Source organism: Glossina fuscipes, unplaced genomic scaffold (genome assembly GCF_014805625.2).
Source record: "Glossina fuscipes isolate IAEA_lab_2018 unplaced genomic scaffold, Yale_Gfus_2 115, whole genome shotgun sequence".
Lineage (NCBI taxonomy): Eukaryota > Metazoa > Arthropoda > Insecta > Diptera > Glossinidae > Glossina > Glossina fuscipes.
This window is the reverse complement of record NW_023998458.1, coordinates 443,150-465,519: the sequence shown is the minus strand read 5'-3', so window position 1 is coordinate 465,519 and position 22,370 is coordinate 443,150. Positions and strand designations below refer to the sequence as shown.

At 34.8% G+C, this 22,370-nt stretch overlaps 1 protein-coding gene across 1 annotated transcript in view; it reads right to left on the bottom strand.

The window, feature by feature from the left end:
• LOC119640138 (homeobox protein Hmx) overlaps nt 1-11,100 on the bottom strand; it is a 30,386-nt gene extending 19,286 nt beyond the window's left edge. Inside the window, exon 1 of the mRNA XM_038037978.1 lies at nt 10,049-11,100. Coding sequence (XP_037893906.1) covers nt 10,049-10,860 — 812 coding nt within the window. The 5' untranslated portion in view covers nt 10,861-11,100. The remainder of the gene's footprint in view (nt 1-10,048) is intronic.
• Between the last annotated feature and the right edge of the window lie 11,270 nt (nt 11,101-22,370).

The following is a 22,370-nucleotide window of genomic DNA, read 5'->3' as shown; positions in this document are numbered from 1 at the left end:
ATTTTAAATGAACAGACAATTTTAATCCGTTAAAACCGCTTCTTTTTTGTTAAATTCTATCCAAAAAAAGGATATCTAGGCATCGAAAGAAGTGTTCGCTTGGAGATATCTAGTCATCTGTACATCGAAGTCCCCATTTTAAATACGACCTCCCATAAAAAGTATCGGCACAATTTCTTCTTTCCTTTTTTTTTTTTTGGTGCGGACTGAAATCCAGTAGAAATTTGATTCTTATTCGTCCCCCAGTGATTTCCTGATACTTTGAGGTTTCTCTACTTTTCGTTATGGAGACATTAGATAATGAATGAAGAAATTAAGCTTAAGATTTCTATTACAAATAGATAGTTACATCATACCGACGGCGAATCATTCACAGCGAAAAACTCTATTATCTCGATTTTCGGTGATCAGAAACTGCCGTAAAGTTATTAAAATATTGGTTCAGAAGGCTCACAAGGTGAATATACGCGTTTAATACAGGTGTCCAACATATGTAGACAATTTAGAATGTAGGAAAGCAGATGTTAACCAGCATCGGTATTTAACGGTTATGGACAATGGCAGCATCAGTAAAATTAAGAAAGTTGTTGTAAAATTCTTAGCTCGTAAGGTGAACATACCCGTAAAAGTCAGGTGTACATACGTAAAGAATCGAAGTAAGCCTAAGAAGGCATCGGTATTTGACTGTTACGAGCAATACTATATGTATATGAGCTAACTCCCAAACATTTTTGCGATCATTTTCGGGAGCAAGTTTCCCAATTGATGCTGTTATTGATGCTGTATTGTATTATTGAACTGCCTACATATATATTTACACTCGTAGCTACATGTGGGTACATATTTTGATTCTTGGGATGTTTTCATTGCCCATTTCGGCCATTTTAATTCCTTTCGTATTGTTCCGATCAATGTTTTGCATGCAAATTATATTGACTCATGAATACATCTAAAAAATGCTAAATTTCTCCTCTCACTGTACAAGAATTTTTAAAGCCGAAAACTTTTCCTAGGTTAAGTTAAGAGGCGCACTATAATGATTTGAAAGTTCAGTATAAAAGTGAATTTGACAAATGAAATTGTGGTTGGTATGTTGCAGTTATGTAACGTTTCTTTTCTGATTATATATTAGAATTTCATTTTTAAGAGAAATGCAGTAACTTTTTTACCCCCTTCTAGTATCAATATTTCATATTTTGGTTGCGACTGATTTATGAAATGAAAAAATATTGACAGATAAACGAAAATTATATAGGGATTTAGATATAAGAAGAAGAAAAGAATTAAAAGAAATAACCCTTACTAGGACGTGACGTTATGCAGCATCTTATATTGCAGCAAAATATGAGGGTAGTGCGCTTTTATATATTAGTAGGCATAACATGCTTACTTAGCATGTTATTTCTAGAATACAGTATCTCGACTACCACCCTAACGGTCGTGGGTTAAATCTCAAGTGCAGAAGATTTCTGAAAGAAAAAAACCGATAATCTGAGATGATAATGTCTTGCGACTTCAGTCTCAGAATTTATTTCCCTGGCTAAATTATTTATAATAATGATTGTAGTATTTCCATACAAAAAAATTTTTTTAATTTTAAAATATCTTTCTGAAAGAAAGGTGTGTGGGGCCTTTAAGACTACACAAGACAAACGGCATAGTCATGTTCTAGGCTTACTTTTCCGTCAGAAATCCTCTTTTCGTTTTATTTCATAACATTAGCCCAAACTTTATGACCGATGAATAACCTGCACAAAGACCCTTAGTGTAATTCTTCAGGCAATTCTCTGATTAAAAACTATTAGAGCTTATTGTAAAACCTACCTCTCACGATAAGTCTTATCCGAAACATAAACCAATGTATTCCAAATTGACCTGGGTGGTCTTACATATGAAATTCTGAAGCGGTTTTCGTCATCAACTACTAAAAAATAAAACTTATAAGAAATGATCCTGGTACTTTTTCGAAGAGCACTTATACAGCGTACGATTCAAAAATCAGTCTTATCCTCTATGCGCCTTTTCTAAGAGCCCTTAAATAGCATAGCGTTTAAAGATATATCAAACCCCCCTAAGCCCTATAACAGTGTAATTCTTCTAAGAGTGGTAATATAGCGTAGGGTTCAAACATCGATTTCATCGCCTAGGCCCTATAACGAGATACTTTTTTATCTTCTTCTATCGAACATCGGTCCCAACCCATCAAAATTCATAACATTCACCTATTATGTCAAAATAAAGTCTGGCAAAAATATTAAAGAATCGCAAATTTCTTTCGTTTAACGACATTTTCAGAACACGACGATAAATACTTCGCTGCGCTGCATTTTCAATGGTCAGCCAAGACAAAGTATCTTAGAATGTAGGATAGGTACAGGGCCGACGGATAGCAGATGTAAATCGATTCAGAAAAATTACTCCGAATTGATTGTTATGCCGGAGGGAGGATCTACCTTAAAGTGTTCTGAGCATTGTATAAATCCGCACGAATTTATTATACCTTTATCAGAAAATTTTAATACTCATTAAATTAAAATTTTCGTTCAGTTTAACAGTATATCTATCTATCTATCTGCCTGAACTAAAGTGAACTCATAATCTTCAGTTGGCTTTTACAACCGTCAAGTCAAACAGATATTATTTTTTATTTTTTTATTTTTATTGTTTGAAACGTAATTAAAAATCCGTTTCGATTTGCAGGCAATGCTCTTAGATAGAATATGTATAACGTATTATATACATTTTTGTTTGTTTGGCTTAATTGATTCTAAGCCCAGAACGTGCTTTTGAATCTTTTCGATTTTTATCGTTTTACCACAAAATATTAATTGAATAGCTTTGCTACACTCCTCCTCCTGTTATGTTCCGTAAACACAAATCCCAAAGCGTAACGCCGAGCGGTGGGTTGTATGTCCATATCTAGTCAAATACATCTTTCTTGCGTTATATGCAGTACATGATCGGCATGTGTGGGCAAACAAACGTTCTTAACAGAAAAAAAAATTTAAAGAAAAAAAAAGAAAAACCTAAAAGAATCCTTAAAATATTTCAAACCTAATGAAATTTGATACCTGTGTGTAAACGAGAAACGAGAAAAAAAAAACAGACCCGAGAGAGCAGACAAACAAATTACGGAAGAACAAATCTAACCGAGTAGCAATAATAAAGAGTCGTGAGGTTGGGTTTGTATGTACAAGAGTAATAACATATTTCTTAAATTAGCATTAGAGTTAGAAGACGAAGAAGAGGAAGAAGAAAAAGACGAAGAAGAATCAGAATAATATAGAAAATATTATTTACTATAAATAGAAGGGTACCTTCTATGCTAACAGACTCTTCTTCTAATATTTTCATATCTTTTTTTGTTGTCCTTTTTCCGTTAATAGTCTTTACGGTTTAAGTGTATGTATGTGAGAACAATGCAAACATTTCTGTTTCCTTATGTATATGTAATAAAATTCCGTATACGTGAATATGTGCATACATATATAGATATGTATATACATAAAACACATCTGCTTAGACCAAGCACTATATATCGTATATATGTATCTATATATATATATATATATATTTAAAGAAGATAATTACAATCCAATTGTACAAATTGCTAATGCCTTCTTTGCTACTGGCACGATAGCGTAATGGTGTGATGTTGCTATTGCTGTTGCTGTTGCTGCCAGTTTTCATTTCATGGATTTCGCTGTGATTTTTCTTTCCCGTTATTATTCATTCATTGTCGTTCAGCTGTATAAATGATCAAATTCTAAGCTGTTAACTTTCGTTTTATATTTATTCACATATCTAAACGTCTCTATGTGTTAAGCCTTATCATCGCATATACTCTCTGCCCCTTTCCCTCTATCGTATATCGCATATTGTTGTTGGCAAAAATAAAAAGTTTTAATTTTATCTATCAAAAGGGATTAAATGCATTTCAAATGAACGCTTACGATGGTATTCATACATACTTACATATCTATATGTATATATGCATTATACATGATGGCGTATTTATTCAATCTTTTTACACACAGACAAACATTCGCGTACTCATTCATATATGTGCGCAAACACATGCATTTATAGTCAGCCACTTGAATTCATTTGTTCGCTGTGTTAATGTGTAACGTTTATGAAAGCATTTAATGGAAAATTGCTGTTATATTTGTTGTTACTCTTTCTATTATATAAGAATATATGCATATATATATATACCGATGTGCGTGTGTGTGTATTAGAAAATTTCACATATTACATGCATTACCATTTTACCGTTCTTCTCTTGTTCTTGTCGTTGTTGGCGTTGTTGTATTGTCATTTTTTCTTGCATTCATTACCATAAAGAATGTGTTCATTTACTTGTACATTTAAAATAGATTTCAACCATGTGCAGAGTAATTTAAAAAAAAAGCATAAAAAAGTTTTTTCTCTTAATAGGCCTTTAAATGTTTATAAAGTGAAACAAATGAAAATCACGTGTCGATGTTGAAGGTGTTATATTATCCTTCATATACTTACAACATATATATTTATATATATCTATATATACTTGGTATATATGTATAGAAATAGTTTAACAAAAATTCTTTGCCTTCAATTCATCTTTTTATCTCGGTGATTATGTATGTTCGCATTCCAGAAGACCCGAAAGTCTTAATGATGCTACACTATACAATATGTAGTAAAGGACAATTCTTCCATAGCCAAAAACTTGAACATATTCGGAATTAACTAATACATATCGGAAAATTTGGTACACAAAATGACTTACGTATCCAATCTAAAGGTCATAACAATCGGTCGGACATACTTTCAAAATTAACGGTAAACTCTGAATTCGAATTTATTTTCAAATTATTGTTATTATCTTTATTATACTCTACATCACTTGTGCTACAGTCTATGTTACGTTTGTGCGAACGTATGTAACAGGCAGAGAAGCTTAAGGTAGACCCACCTTTCATTACACCGATCGACTCGGAAGGTTTTTCTACCCGTCTATCTATCTATCCGTCCGATTTATTCAAGCTTCATGTCGCAATTTTGTAGATGTTTCGATGAAATTTGTTTTGGATCGGTCCACCTTTTCGACCACTCTCTTCTTCCATTTAGCAAAATTGCCGTAGACATCAACTTTATCGAATTTGGATCATGTAGGTCTATTTTTTGGATGCCACCGCATATAAAGATTCCTCCAAAATGCAAGCTTCCATGGAAAGCATGCCTTTGCAGGAAAATAATGTGTAACTTTTCGTGTACTATTACCAAAACGAGTAAGTGTCTTAGGCGAGGTTGTGTAGGGTATCTAATAGTCAGCCTTGCCCGATTATAATGTTCTTCCTTACTATTATTATAACTAATTTAGCCACAGAAATGGATTCTAAGAGTAAAGTCTTGAAGTGCTGGCAACCAAGGCGGATATTGGCTTTATTGAAAATTGTTAGGCAGCCAATCAGGCGGACTTATATCAATATATATTTTTGCAATCTATCCCTAATTTATTTTCGAATTCGATGAAGAACGTGCTAACGCGCTTTAAAGTAAACCAATCAATCTATTTTTTGGATGGAATGTGAATGTGATCCCAGAGCAAGCATATTGGTTCACAAATTTTCGAAAATCTCTTCACGGGATCAAAAGGTATAGACGAAAATATTGAGAAATTTCAGTTTATAATCTATTGTGAGGATGCGTGTGAGGAGTTCACAACAATTTTGCAAGCGACAATTTTCAATCGATCTGGAAAGGTATTTCGAAAACTGGGCCAAGTAGAAAAAAATTGATAATAGATATTTTAAAAGCTTCTTTTATAAGTAATAGTGACCAAAAAAATGTTGGAACATTACATGCGACATAAATACTTTTACAAAGATCGAAAATTAAAAGGGACTAAGGGTACTTGATTGTTCTTTATCGTAATATCTCTTAGGAAAAGCCAGTTATGACTATAAAATAAGATTTTTTCATTTCACTGAAAACGCTTGAAAGCTAGCAGAATGTGACATACATAGGTTATAGCATACATTGCTACAAAATCCTAAAAAAAATAGACGAATTAGTCCTAAAATAAATAAATCACTCTTAGAAGTTCAATCCCAAACGCAGAGCTCTCCCAGATAGTATCTCTTATATTAAGCCATTAACCTTATAGCATAAAGTTCAGTGAAGACGGCACTGATAAAAGTTTCGATCTTTACTTATATGATAATAAAGTTTATTACTGTCTTAAGAGCTACCAAATACAAGATTCTTAAATCTTAATATTAAGCTGCCACGTGATGGTGGTGCGATACTACTCCATCCACTTAGAATGTAGCAAAAATTCACTTGTACACAACCTTACCTAAAAGAGTACAAGATCAATTTCTCCCGATGAGTTGGAAGAAGCTAACAAACGCTTAACAGTCGGCAGTTAGTCGACCAAATTCATTTAACTTACTTGAGGAAAAATAATCCCGATTAATGCGAACTTGCTGACTTTTAAATGTCGAACGACTTCGATTCTCTACGACCCATTATGAAAATCACTTCTTCTATTAACAAAGCGTGCATGTGAAGCATCATCACAGGCAGTACAGATATATCGATTAACATTTATCATATCGTTGGTCCTCTCTGGGATACCCAAAAATTTCACAGCTTTGGTAGTCGTAAGTAGGTATTTTTATGTGTTAAACATAACCTGGCCATGTCAATAATCTCGCAGAGATCAAATGCGGGCCATAACATTCGAAAAGAATTCTTTCAGTTAGTATGCGTTGACAGCAAAATTGCTCATTAGTTTCATAAAAAGCAGATGAAAAGCAAATTTCGGAAGAATACATTCATTAATTTTAATCGTGTTTGTCACGTTCGACCCACGGAATGGAATGCTGATTGTGTCAGATTATTCGTAAGGTCAATTATTGCGACTCTGAAAAGCACAATAAAAAAAGTCGCGAACGTTTCATTGATGTTGTATGCCAGATGTAGAACTTATTCTTGATCGGTTTTCCTAAGAAACGCTGTTGCTTTTTCTGCCAGCATTTATCAATCTGTGATCTCTCCGCATGAAGGCACTACATTTAGGTGCTTCGCACTAAAGAATACACGACATAGTTCCTTAGAGATTTGAATAGAATGATTTCTGGGCCAAGAAACACGAAAACAAAAGAAGCCTCGCTTTTCCCACTTGATTGGGTGAATCTCGACGGGTGGTAAACAATAAATATTATATGATATCCATAACTCAACTACTAATGATAATACAGAAAAGGCGAACAAACAACACCAAAGACGACGAAATCAGCTGAGTGAAGTCTATGAGTTGCTCCAGCCAAACGTGACAATCACTAGGGACAAAACAACGGATGGCTGTTGGAAACATTTTACTGAGACATACTACTTTCGCGTCATATCCGCCAAAAATTATTTTTTCTGATTAGCAAGAGTTTAAATCGATCGCCTAGCCGAAAGCGACTTTGGGTGGTAAGGATACCTAAAAAGTTGGTGCCGTATATATGGTTACAAAAATAATTGCTCTTATGTGTAGCTCTCGGTAGACAATATTTTACAAAAGCACTTTCTATTTTTCTCTAGAAATAAGCGCTTTTTCCCCACAAATGAAAAACGGACTAAGATTAACTAATGTATCTCAAATTGATTCCATATCTAACCACACTTGCTTTACATACTTTCGAAAGTTTAGCCTGCAAGTGTTAAGTATCCGTAAAAGCGCGATCATCTGATAGTTACAGAAGTCACTCATTTCGATGCTCTGTTATCTGAAGCTTTACAAGAAGCTGTCCATCCTCATAAGAATAAATCTACCTCACCGTGGATTAGAAATACAGAATTTCTATCTGAAGCAAATATGAAGGTAACGGCAGTGTTTGTAGAGACAATGGCACCAATTATTGTGGAGAGCTATTCGTTCGGTTACTCTACCGAAAGAGCAAGGGGACCATCTGTGTGGAACATATAAGATTAATAAAGGTCGATCAGCCATTATACTTCTGGCGTATCCCAGAAGCAAAGCGCAAACCTCAACAGAAAACCAATAAAATTTTTCGACGTCAGTTTATACCGAAAAATCTGCCTCTAAGTGTTTCACGTGCTCACCACCCTATAAATGAATTCATGAAGCGGCTTACTTCCTATCTTCTCCAAAGCTTAAAAATGAATTGGAAACATTTCAACTCTCCGTCTGTAGGATGGACTGTCAAATTCATTTGCGTCCTTTCAATTGTATATCAACACATCCATCGAGACAGCCTTTCCTCAAAGCATTCCTGTACTTGTTGTTGGATGTTTCAAAATGTTGAAATGTTGATAGATGAAAATGGCCGGGAAGGTGACAGATAAACTATCTTTTTAGGTTGCTTTAATAGGAAGCTTTCAAAGCAGCAATTCGATTTGAATAAGTAATTAGGAAAAGACATTGACGGTCAATCTGAGCGAAAGTTTGCTCAGAAATAAAATAAAAGCGAATGTGGACATGAAATAAAAAGTATCGACAATGATTTCAATATTTTGAAATCCTAAAGTGAAGCCTATGGAGCATCTCTTAACCTGTTAAATATTTATATCTCGACGAGATTAGATTTAGTATTCAGTTCAAATTAGATTAAAAAAAAATTGATAAACGGATTTGCTGGGTGTGTTTTAAATTGAATCATTCATAGCTTTCAGAAAGATTTATCTCTATTACTTCTCACATATATATGAACCGAGCACCAACAATTGTGGTAATTAAAAAGGGATCTTATCTTCCGAGCATTTGAGAATTTGCATTCAATTTGGTGAACTATTTCAACCGGAATCAAGCGCGTAACAGACGTCTTAATCTTAAAAATATTGCGGTGTATTTACAAGGGAAAAGAATCACAAATCGTTCAATTTCGCCTAACCTCTGTAAAGGCGATCGATAGTCTTTCGCTGTTGCCTAATGGCGAAGCACTTGAAAATACAGTAAATTCGCCCCGTATTCGTACAACTCGTTAAAAAGTCTAAGGCAATATAGAAGGCAGATTTTATGATGTATCAAGTTCTAGCTCCAAGTGTTAATATAATGATTAAATCCACAAAAAAAAGGCAGAAAATATGTATAGATAAGTATGCGTTAATAAATGATTATCCAACGCGGATCATTATACAACTCGGATCGATTCTACCGTGTAGTAGGGGGTGTTTCTCTTACTGGAATTCCAACAAATAAACCAAGTGAAAAAATGCCCAGAAACATCTAATAAATTAACATCTCTTCGAATTCAAACATTAGAAGTATCCTTGAAGGCAAGTTCTATCCATTTCTGATCGGGTTTGAAGAAATCAGTTAAGTATATTTTGTTGATTCACTTTCTCCTTGAACTTATAAGAAAAAAAAGCAAGTATAACAGGACACGGGCCATCATTAAATATCCAAGGCTCTCCTACATTTATTTACATAAGGCCTTCTGAAAAAATTATTTTCAATAGCATCCATCCGAACAAATGGACAGACGGACAAATCGATCGATTTTGAAAAGTGATTCTTATTCGATCCGTGTAATGAAAGGTGGGTCTGTCTCAACCCCTTCTCGGTGTTGCGTACATCTGTGCAGAGTTAAGACACCCTTGCATAACAAGTTATGTAGAGCATAAAAACAACGGGTAAATTTTCTGAACTAAGCAATATCCGACTGCATTAAGAACTTAGATAAAGGCCAGCATCAAATCGTAACTTGGCATTAGTTGGCTAATTCGTCTGAATTTAGTAAATTTAAATGCTAGATGTATAAGCTGTCTCCTAAAAATTTTAAAGTGACACCACACGATCTAAATGAAAGGCCTACGCGAAATTAGTATCGGAACCTTGTTTTTGCCCACTGACAATACACTTAAAAGTGACAATTGTCTCCTTGCTTTATGGAAGGGAAGCAAAACTACTTTGAAAAGTACTGTGGAACGCTTTCAAATTTATATTTGGTTTATCTTTGCCTTTTCCACTTCATATCATAGCATCTCTTCAGTATATTTTCTTCGAACTTTGCGCTGGCACTTTGATGCTTTTCTCTTCTTTACTTACCTCGATAGCATGGCGGCATCCTGAGGACCACCACCCCCTACGGTGGCCGGCGGTAAATGCGGTATGGGTGTTATTAGATTTGGACCGTTTTTTTTGGCAGGTTCATTACGACTAAGTATGCTTGATATCGAAAAGCTGGTAAACCCATGACCGGTTGTCACTTTATTATTATTATTATTGCTATTGTTATTATTGTTGCCGTTGTTGCCGCCTAACAGTAAATTATTTTGACCGGAAGAGTTATTCAAATCGCCGCAATTAGTATTGTTATTATTATGGTTATGGTTGTTATTGGCCACTTTAGAGTTATTATTATTCGAATTTGAAAGATGCTGTGTTTGAGATTCCTCGGTATTAGAGGAAGATCCCGGTGATTTGGGGGCTACAGCGGCCATGGGAGGAGGACTTAGACGTTCGGTACCAATAAACTGTCCAGCTGTTGGTGTTACTGCAGCCGGATGTAATAGATGCTGATGAGCCGGATGCGCTAAGTGACCGAAACTGTGCAAAGCGTGATGTAAAGCGACAGGATGACCGCCACTTAAAGTGCTTAAATGATGTTGCAAATGGTGATGCAAAACTGTAGGCGGTACTGCTGTAATAGGTGGACTACTGTGATAAGTGCGACTTGAGTTTGGTGTACCGTGAGCCGAAGTGGGGGTATGATTTGAATTGGGTGTACTGGCACCAACTGAACGTGCTGGTGAATTTGAATGCATAGGACTATCACGACCATCTGGACCGCAACCCGTCGGACTCGGCTCAGGACTGCTAACAACGCTAATGTCTACTTCATGCTCAGAGGAAGACATTTTCCTATGTTGTAGTTTTCGAATAGTAAAAAGTTTATTTTATGCTTTTTATGAATAATTTTTTATAGGTTGACACAATTTCTGCTACAATTTTCAAATTTTATTTCTTGAAACACTTCACATAAATTCATGTTTTGTTGATATTTTGCTTTTAATTTTTTTGCAAATTTTTTTATGTTAATTCTTAAATAAATTTTAATTTTCGTTTCGAAATCTGTTTGTTTTGATAAGCGTTTGAAAGCAAAACAATTATTATTTAGGTTCTTCTTTTATTCAAAATTATTAATTGTAACCGTGTCAGACGTCCGTTCGGTATCATCAACGTTTTACATTTAAATTGAAAATTTCTTTTGTATAATGTCGTGACCGTAACCGTTAACAAACGTTTGCTTACTCGTCCGTTAGTTATTGCGAATAGTATGTACGGGTGTATGAAAATATGTTCAATCTGCACTCTATACACGAGTAGTTGAAATTCTATTGAGCTCTATGTTTTTAGTAGATTTCAGAGATCATTGTTTTATACTATTATGCATGTGCGTAAGAAAGTATGCGGTATAACAATTTAACCCCCAATCCTGAACAACAGGAAAACACAAAAAAAAAAACCAAAAAAAAAACAAAAAACTAAAACCAAACCATAATGAAACAACTCTACTATTACTACCACTATTACGATGAATTTTTGCGTACACTTTTGCCTGTATTTGTGTTGATTTTCGTCACACAACTAACTAACTGCAGCTAAGGTGGTTGGCTGAATGGAATTCTTTTAGACTTTGCGCTAAAATGGTTTTCCACAACTTAACAAAATCGTTTCAACATACTCACGCAGGAGACATACACAAACACACAAACATACCCGTGCACACCTAGTCGTCATAGATAGAAAATAAGAGAAAAAAAAAACAAGAACGTAATAGAAAAAATTAATATGAAAAAAAAGAAGGAAAAAACAAAAAGAAGAGACTCTTAAAACTACCCAACGGAACCATTGCTAACAGTCAGCCACCAGTACACAAGGAGGGTTGTTGTTCAGTTGGTTGGTTAGACTCTAGTAAAATTTTGCAAAAACAAACAATTTTCGCTCACTCTCTTTTTCATTGCTTTTTCTCTCTCTCTCTCTTTCTTTCTCTCTCACTCTCACTCTCTTTAGCTTTCTCTCTCTCTCTACTGTCTTTCTCTCCATCCCCCTTTTTCAGGTCTTTCGCTCTTTTTGGGCCTGTTTTAAAGAGGGCTGATTATTAAAACTTTTATTTGCACTCATTTCCTTTTGCAGCCAATGTTCCTTTTAATGCAATTGAAACACATGGACTTTGAAACATGAGAGAAAAGTTTTCTTTTAATTTATAAACGTTTCACTATTGTTGGAGTTTACTTTACAGCCATTTTCTCAAAACAAAATATACAAGGAATTTGAAGACCTAAATCAATCAATATGTCCATGTATGTGTATGCACACAAAATATATATCTCTAAATACAAAAGAGGTTAAGTGTTGCTATACAATGACTAGCTTTGCATGTAACTCTTATTACTTCCAATGCCTTGCATGTCCTTGATTCTTCGGCCATATGGAAAACGTAACAAGCTTTAGTTCCTTACAAATTAATTGTACACATTAACCTCCTCGCCCTCTCATACTCTGCCTTTCTCGATTTGAGCCTCCCTCTACGCTCAATCCGACAATTAAAGAAAGTCTGAGCCCTCACGAGCTTTGACAGGTGTACGTTTTTTTTTTTTTTTTCTTTTTTTTTTTTTTGTTTTTTTTTTTTTGCTTTACCAAGTTAAAATTACTTTTGGTCTTCGCTTTAAGCACTTTCCTTGTCGAATTCAAAGCAAAGTTTAATGGTTTTATTTGTCCTGTTTCAAGGTGTGTACATTTTAATAACACTATCAATTTTATTGTGTGTATGTGTCAGTGTAAACATTTCACTATTGTGAATTTGATTTGATAAGAAAGTTCATTAGTTAAATTATTGTCCGACGTATTTGGTCGTATTTGTGTTGTTAGCATTCAACATTCTGCTAAGCATACACACACATCCTTCCCAAAGTCATTATACTTTGTCTATTGATACATTATCCTTAACGTATGCAATCTACAATTTACAAAGGTATTGCTTTTATTATTATTATTATTACTATATAACCATACATAGGCAAGCGAGTAAATCTACTAAATTATTAATAAAAGAATTTGAAAAGGTTAAGCAATACTTCACGTATCAATAATCATTAATTATATATAAATGTGTATTAACTTAATTAAAATGTATTAAATGAAGATAAGATGCAATTCATAAAATTTTTAAGATTATATAATAGAATAACTAAAGATATCTTAACAAAGCTATGCGAAGAAAATTTGAAGATACATTTTTGTGCAGAACTTTCTGGACCATCTTGATTCGTAGGCCTACGATAAGTTTTTAAAGAAATTTCTTTGTTTGATGTCGGAAGCTTTTGTACCCGCTATCAAAGGCTAGGGGTATGTTCAAAATATTAGCAGAACCCAGAATTCAGCAGAAGCACGACACGCGGGGCTGCTCTTTCTGTACTTCTTTTCAACCGTGACAGTCTTGTACGTAAAGGCGCACTCCCTGGGCGATTGATTAAATTAAAAATGAAAGAAAATTAAAAAAATAAATAAATAAACTTCACGGACCTTAAGCAGTGTATATACTCCGTATATATATCAAATTCTAAACCAATCAAGGTATGTCTGTTCGTCCATCCATCTACCCACCTATGTTGAATAGTCGCTCGGTCGGCCAATAGGCACACCTACAGTGCAGCATAACCGGAAATGCTTTTATTACCTTACTTCACCTCTTTTGCAATAGATATAAGAATAAAAATGTCGATGATGTTTTGTGCGTGATCCTGTAGTGCTGTTATCAAAATCTACTGCGCTCGTAAAAATTACTTTTTTTTTAGTATTTCTTATGGTAAGGACTGTGGATATTCCGTCACAGCGAAAAATGCGGTGTTGTTACGTATGATGGTCAAGTGAATAACACTCAATCTATCACAGTATCCAGAGAAGTTACTTACCTGGAAATAATATTGTAATCGAAAGACTTTTCCACGTATGTCGCGCCCGTTTATGTAAAAGAGACGTTTTTTCTTTAGGTTGATGGCTTGTGCCAAATTTTATTCTAATCTCTTCATGAACAATAAGACGCGACAATTTATTTTCATCTACGGATTTCGATTCGAGCTTGTATTCTGAAACAAATCGAAAATATGTCGCCGTTTTTGAGGTCTCTGGACCACTGGCAATAGCCAAAATGACTTAGATTGGCGAATAAAGTGGCTTCCAAGAGCCAATGCAGCGGGGAATGGTGCATTATTAGGACGTCCAAACTAAGATCTCCCTGTCTACAATTTTGACGAAGGACTTCACCCGAATAATGTATACCAATCAAACAATTCCCTTTACTAATAAAAAAAAATTAATAATGTACCGTACCATGATAGTCAAAAAAAACATGGTTTTGCAAGTCTTTGACAATAGTGTTCATATATGCATGAAGTCTCCCTCTGCTTGCATCTTTGAAAACTCTAGCAAAGCGAGAACGGAAAGACAATTATAATAATGCCCAAAAGAGACTAGCAGAAACGATTTGCTTCGAAATAAATGCAAATATTTTATTTTGATGGCAGTAACGATGTCTCGTTTTCCCGACGGTATCAAAAATAAGATAAAAAGACACAAACGAGTTTGCTGTCAGTGCAATTGTCAAAGTAGAGAATCAAAAACCGTCTTATACTAAACTATTAAAAATTTATTTGAAATCTCGCATTAACCTTCCTTTTCTGCTGTGATATCCGGGCTAATGCTCACTCAGCCAGTGTGATGCTAATCACATAGCACGAAGCCAGTAAATTGTGCTCAACTCAAGCTTTCTAAGCTTTTTGGTCACTTTTCAAATAAAACATAAGATTAGTAGTTCACAAAAATGGATGTCCAGATCAATTTCCCACAACATTCAACTAACGAAAATGTATTGGCCTCTAATATCGCTTACCTAGCTTGCTTGTTCTTCGCAAAGACTATACTGCCTACAAACAAAAAGAACCGTTGCTTGCAATTCAATCCCTTCAAGTGTAGCAGACGTGCTATGCAATCAAAACTTTTGCCCTATTTTGGATGTTTTTTACGCACATACTGCTAACCGAAACTCACGATTCTTAAGGACCAAGGCTTGGAAAATGATACTGAAGACCTTAATACTTTCCAAATCGTAGAAGTCTTTTTTACATTGGTTCCGTGAGCGTAAATTATTTTGATGTGTTTTGCTACCATTGCCGTCGCTTTACGTCCCACCATAGCGGTAACGTAGAACTAATTGCTAACTGGCATAGAGAACGCAGCACATCTTCCTAATCCGACCGCAGTAGGAAACGTTGCCGTTTTAAACGGAAACAACTGGAAATTGTTATTCATTCCGACCATCCTCTACTCATTATTTATGATAATTGCTTCCGATCAGTTTCAAAATGTGATCGGAAAGAAATATTGGAATTTCAAAACTTCCTATCAATAAAAATCTCGCAGTATTTTATTGAAGCAATTAGTTTACCGTTAAAATGAATTGAAATTGAAAATGAAACACTCACAAACAATGCTCTCTTCATACCAACCTCTCTATTTTTGCTAGCGTAGGTAGCTGCAAAAGCAAAGAATACAAACAGAGAGACAACGAAAACATAGAGAAAGAGGGAGAGAGAGTGAGAGAGAGAGCGCGCAGCCATTTTTCTTATCTTGCTGTTAAAGTGCTCAAGACCATCAATACAATGAAACAATTGCAGAAATCTACAACTGCGCACTAGATAATTGTTTGGATTCAATAAAGCTAAGCTAAGGGTTATAGTAACGTATTTACGCGGTTTCGTACCCTGCGGGTAGTTCGAGTTATACAAGGAGTCAATCAATAGTGAGAGAGAGTTTTTTGCAAGCAATTTATAATAAATAAAAAATTCACCTTCGCACAGTAAACGCACCCCGCTCCTTACTAAATACTTAAGCATCTGGAATGAGAGTGGTAAATAACTCAAGACAAGGCGTGGCTTTAACAAAATGCTATAATAACCAATCGCTAGAACGAGAAAGAGAAATTTTAAATGTTGAGAATTTTGCAAATAAGTAAAGCACTGACATCAAACCTAACTCCACATACGCCTGCTTGACTGTTATAAAAAAAAATAAAAAACTAAAGAACAATCATAAGCCGACGGTAGATGAGGCAACGAACGGGTTTTCATATTATATGAATGTGTCTGTGAAGAGCTGAAGCAATTTGTGACAAGTAGAGAAAAAAAAAAGGAAGAAAAAGCATAAAATATATTCTAGTTTATGTAGAAAAATGCGTTGAAATTCATGCGCAATTACTTTTATCCTGTTTACCAGATTGCTTTACGGTGCGATGAACGAATACAACAACAGCAATGCCAAGTAAAAGTACAAAAATTGTTCAAATTGCAGTAAGAATTAAGAGAGAGAGACAACGCTTAGAAAATGCTTACATACCTATATATGCATATATATATATATATTAATGTATATAGATATATGTATTTATGTATATTCTGTTTAAAGTTCAGCAACTGTGTGCGCGCTTGTTATTTCCATCCAATCTGTGTATAGAAATTGCTTTTGGTATAGCAATTTTTATTTTTATGACCCCCCCTCGTTTATCTCACTCTCTCTCTCTCTCTCTCTCTCTCTCTCTTTCGGTCTCGCCCTTTCTCTCTCGCTCTCTCTCTCTCTCTCTCTCTCTCTCTCTCTCACTGTCTTTCTCACTCTATGCATTACCATTGCACCATACATATCTATAAAACCCCATAACACAACGTGTATTTGTATATGTGCTAGACGTGCTATTGTACTTCAACTGCAAACACTTGCTGAAAGTTCAAAAGGTGTCACTTAGGAGTTGCCACACTTCAATCTCATGTTCCTCTATTTGTTCTGGTGAAATGCTTTTGCAGTCTTCTATTTTTTCTTTTTTTTTTTTTTATTATTACTTATTTTTCTTTCTTTTTTTTTATATCCCTGGCTGCTTTCCGCAAAAGATGGGCTACCTACGTTATGTTGCTTATTTGACAAATTCCATTTATCTTGTGATTGTAATTGTGTTCCGGTCGCCTTTCTCCTTCCGTAATCATTCGCATATTTTTCTTTGACATGAAAATGTGTTTTAATTTGCAAACAATTCACTTTGATTTCTCAGCTCTTCCACCGACACGGGGAAGATAGGGGGTTAGTCGTAAGGCTTTCGAGTTATACGAATGACTTCTCATATAGAAAGAAGATTTAAATTTTTTTGTGGCCAAATATTTGGTTGGACAGAAAATTTACTAAAAACGATAGCATAAAAGGAAAAATGTTTGCATTAATAATTTTCATTTAGTTTCCAATGACTTAAAATTATGTGCAAGTTAACAGAGTTACCATGAACTTAAAGTAGACTTAATGCCGTATAGCTAACATGGCCTTGTTAACCGATTAACCGATAGCCGTATAGTTATATCAAACTCTTGTAACAAACATCTCTTCCATTTTCACCATGTTGTCCCCCTTTTTTTGAAAAAGAAGTCTTACGTTTCCTTCCTGCTGACAGATTTTAAGAGGCTGCCATTACAGAACATTATTAATGCAGCCGACATGCTATGATTGTAAACTTGCAATGCAATCATTTTGGAGCCCCAGAGAATGGCAAGCTTTCCACTTTCATTGTAATCCTATCGAATTAGAATAGAAAAAGATATAGGCTTCAGGTGAAAATGAGCCGTTCAGATATTTTCTCTACTTTCGACGTACTCTTGTAGAGCAGATTTACTGTTAGTCATGTACCACAACACTTAACAAGTTCGTAAGATGGCAACTAGATGTTGCCATTAAACAACTGCAATGTATAAACTAATTGTCAAAATATCATTTTTATGTGAAAATTTTGCGAATTCCTTTATCTTAACGTTTTATGTCGTCCTATAATCTTACCGACTAATGTTTCACAATTAGAGGAAAGCTAACTTATCATAGTAATGTACATCTGAAAGCTCCCAGGGTGCACATGAAACTGCAGGATGCAGTACGTACTCAAGTTTGATGACGAAGTAATTTAGTTCCTTTGACGTCGGGCATTATGCAATGGACTTGACACACTACCTTCTCCAACCGGCAGAGTCAATCTCTAACGCAATTTAAATGTTTGGCTTAGCTACTCATGCGAATGCATGCAAGCGAACTTAATGCAAAACTAAGTGGACCCATCGCCACAAAAATTGCCAGCTCATCCTAAAGTTACCTTTGTTAGATCACCCGTATATGAGGATGCGTCCAGGACTTCTTTTCATTACCTTTCGTCAAGATCAGCGCACCGTTTCCAGAAAGAAGGAGGTTCGACGTTTGATTGCTGAAGATTAAATCATGCCATGAGAGAGAGAGAGAGAGAGAGAGAGAGAGAGAGAGAGAGAGAAAGAGAACAAACTTTAATCATTACAATTAATCCTGACTTGGAAGTAGAGTTGTATTTCTCATCCCCCAATGACTGCCGCTATTCGTAAGCTTACGTTTCATTAGTAAATATTCAACGATAAGCTTCTCAGACATAATGTAATTCCGTCTAAGATTTCGATCAAAGATCGAAAAAATCCTTCTCTGCTCTCATTTACTCTTGAGACTTAGTGGACGCATATTACTGATTATCAACGAACACATATTAGTTCATTACTGGTTTATTAAGTTGGTAACCCTTTAATATATCCCAGAAACTTGTACTAAAGTCCTGTTATTCGCATTTTATTTGCAAAGTGGCTTTTAAGAAAACTTCACAAACAAGCAGACACTTAAAATTGCTCTTAACTGTAAAGCAAAAAATAAAGTAAGACTATAGACAAATTCATTGACCGGTCATAATGAATAAACAGTGCACCATCATCTTATTTCTAACACTATCTACTCTTCCGTTCCCCCACCTCTATACATCCCGTAACACAAATCCACAAATGCACCGCCACAAAGCTTAAAGTACTTTGAAATTAAATGGAACGTATAATAAACAAAAACAAAAAATACCCTTCTACTCTCTACGCCATCAGTGTCGTCATACCATCATCATCAGTTGAGTACGTTGTAATATGTGTGTGCAAAAGAACAGAAAGAATAAACATTGCGATAAGGGGAAGAGAATTACGGAATACTTTTTGTATGTGACCTGAAGAATGTACAGGGTACTCATTTGCATGTTTAAGAAGAGACTATTAACACAATAGACGACCGACCAGTCAAAGGCAACTTATTATGAACAGGAAAAACAATTCTATAACAAATTGCGTTGGTATTGCCAACAGTAAGTAAAACGAGCCACTAAATAAAGAATATTAATGGATTGGAGAGATATTGCATAAAGGAGTGCGCAGAATGGCCGGCTGATGGCGACGGGAGATGTGCGAGGCGAATTAAAGCACCAGAAGAACAACAATAGTAATAATAAGTATGGCATATATACACACACAGTAGCGAATAATGGGAAAACATAAACGGAAAATTCTAACTTTGTAAAGTGTGTTTCTCATAGCTAACAGCAACAAATAAACAAACAAACATAAAAATACCAACAAACACAACAACAACAACAACAACAACAACAGCAACAACAAGATCATCAACATTATAATAACAACAAGCGAACCGATATAAACGAACCTAATTGATGTACGAGCATTCAGAGAGTTACCAAGTTGTCGTGTGTTATGTTGGGCTCCTTTATTGTATTGAGTTGAGTCTAGTTGGGCTACTATGTGTTGCCACTTGAATACTGTGGTGAGCCATTAACGACTTTATTGCCTCCTCTTTGTATATATATGTATATGTATATATATATGTGTATATATATATATATATATATATATGTGTGTGTGTATGTTCATGAATATGTATGCATTTATATATTTATATGCAGATATTGTAAATATACAGATACATGAATACAATACAGTTATTGTTATTGGCATCTGTGCACCATATAAATTCGCAGTCAGGATAATATATAGATTTGTTGGCTTTTCACATTTGTATGTGTATACGTGCTTGCTTGCACAGTATGAATGGGGTAAAGGATCAAACAGCAGAAATTAGTTTGAAAAACTTCCAAGTGCTTTTTTATTCTGTGATTCTCTATTTACGTATGTGCTGTGCATGCTCATGTTTGTTTATATCTTGTTTTATATCGACTTGGGGGAGTTTTCATTTTAATGGTGTACACGTTTATGCGCTTTTAACGAAAATTGCTGCACTCACCAGTAACGCAACCCAAAACGAATGCTTCCTCATCAGACTCTTCCAGACAAGCTTAAAAATTGTCTGGATGTTGTGTACGCCACGTATGTGCGTATGTGCATCGAATGCTTTGCACAATACTGTTCATATAGATTTTTGTTTAGTGTTTATATAGAAATTGTTGTTCTTGTTGTATTTAATCTTTTTTTTTTTCTTTCTCTTTCTTGTTGCTTTCTTTTTTGCCTTTCATATATAATTTTCTCGCTTTTTGTTTCTCAAGTTCGAGAATTGCCGGCAGATAATATTTGCTCGACTTAACTGCAATTAGTTTGCAATCTAAGTTTGCCACAGATAAAATATAATAAAAACAACAGCAACAACAAGAACAGTAATAGCAATTCGCATTTCTATAAACAGTATTCACTGTTTTCTCATATAAACTAAACTCTCAACAAATGTCGAACAATTTTTGAATAAAAAACTTTTTTATTGAACTTTGTCAATAAAATTTTCTTTTACCTCTCTCTCTCTCTCTCTCTCTCTTTCTCTCTCTCTCTCTCTCTGTACTTGATACTTGCATGCTTTTATGAATAGAAGTAATCGAAAAGTAGTTAATAATACAAACAGTGCAACGATAGTAAAGAAGAGGAAAAATTTCTCAAACATCTATTCAAAAAAAGGGCAGTTTAGCAAACCCATTAAACATAACCGAAACATTGGTAAGTGTATAAAAACAACCATACAAACCAAAGAAGTAACAATTGGCATAGTCACCTGGCCATCTGGACGATATTAGAAGATGAAAATAGATTGAAAAGTATAAAACAAACTTCTATTAATTACTTATGCAAACAAACTTAAACTGACATTACAGGTTATGAACCTACTTTCCTTCTCTCCCCATTTAAACCGTACCGACCCAAACAGATATGTGAAGAGATAACTTACCTTTTTGGGATATGGAAGTTTTTTTTTTAAATTATCCCTCATAACATTGTGCCTTAATTGTTGATAAAAACGAAAGAGATGGAATAATGCAAGCCATTTGAGGTCTACTTTATAATTCTTCAAAAACATGAAAAAGGCGAAGGTACTAGAGGGGCCATGTACGCTAATATAAACTGTGTTGCACGCCTTTTGAGGAATCCGTAGAAGATGATAGAGGGAGAGTACAAGGAGCTCGCCTAAGCATTCTTTTACAATACTTGGGACACTTAAAATAAATTTAAGACTACAAGGGGTACATTAACCGAATCGGAAATCCAAATTATTGTTCATAGTTTTGATGAAATTTTAGGAAGGTAGACCATGAAAAGGAGTCACATAAACCAAGCCTTCGAAGACTCTGAAATACTGCGATGAGCTGTCTAATATTTGAGGGCATAAACGAAGATGGAAGACTGAAAAGCGAAGGGTAAAATAATCTGAGCTGTAATAGAAAGAAGATGGAAAAAAGAAAAGAAACTAGCTAAACTAACCTGAGTCCAGTTCCATAATTATTGAGGAGCTTAGAGAAGATGAAAAACTAAATATAACCCGAAGTCTAAATCTTTTTTCATAATTTTCGAGAAACTTGAAGAGCGAGAAAGGTATTATTAACTTGAGTACTCTTGCGTAATTTTTGCGAAACTTAAAGGAGATGGAAGACTAAAAAGATCTGTGCAGCAAGCTAACCTATATTCCGTCTCATAATCTTTCAACTTTGAACAAAGGCAAAGATTGAAAGAAGTTCTATGTACTAATCTGTACTCTCTTTCATAGTTTTCACGAAGACAAGACAAGAAGAAGATTGAAAAGGAGTATGTAAGCTAACCTGGGCCCTAGAATGCTGTCCTTTTCTTTTTATTTCGTTTATCATAATATTCGCTAATATCAACGAGTTGGTATTATAGTTGCGAATGCCTTCAATCGGACGCCTCTAACTCGTTAGATATATTGAGCCTTCCTTTCGTATTCACACTCAAATGCAGCCATAACTATTTCCACTTTGATATCAAATTTTTTTATTTATAACCGACAGATATCATTGTGCCATTAACAGAAAGCCATCGACACATATATCACTGAACGTAAGCTTTTCTATCCACACGTCCGGCATTTGTCAGTGAAACTGAAAACGGAGTTAATTTATTTTACGGTAATTAAAAAGAAGCAAAAATCCAAATGTTCGGGAATATTGCTACCAATAACTTGGAACTCTTGTAACTAACGTATAGCTACA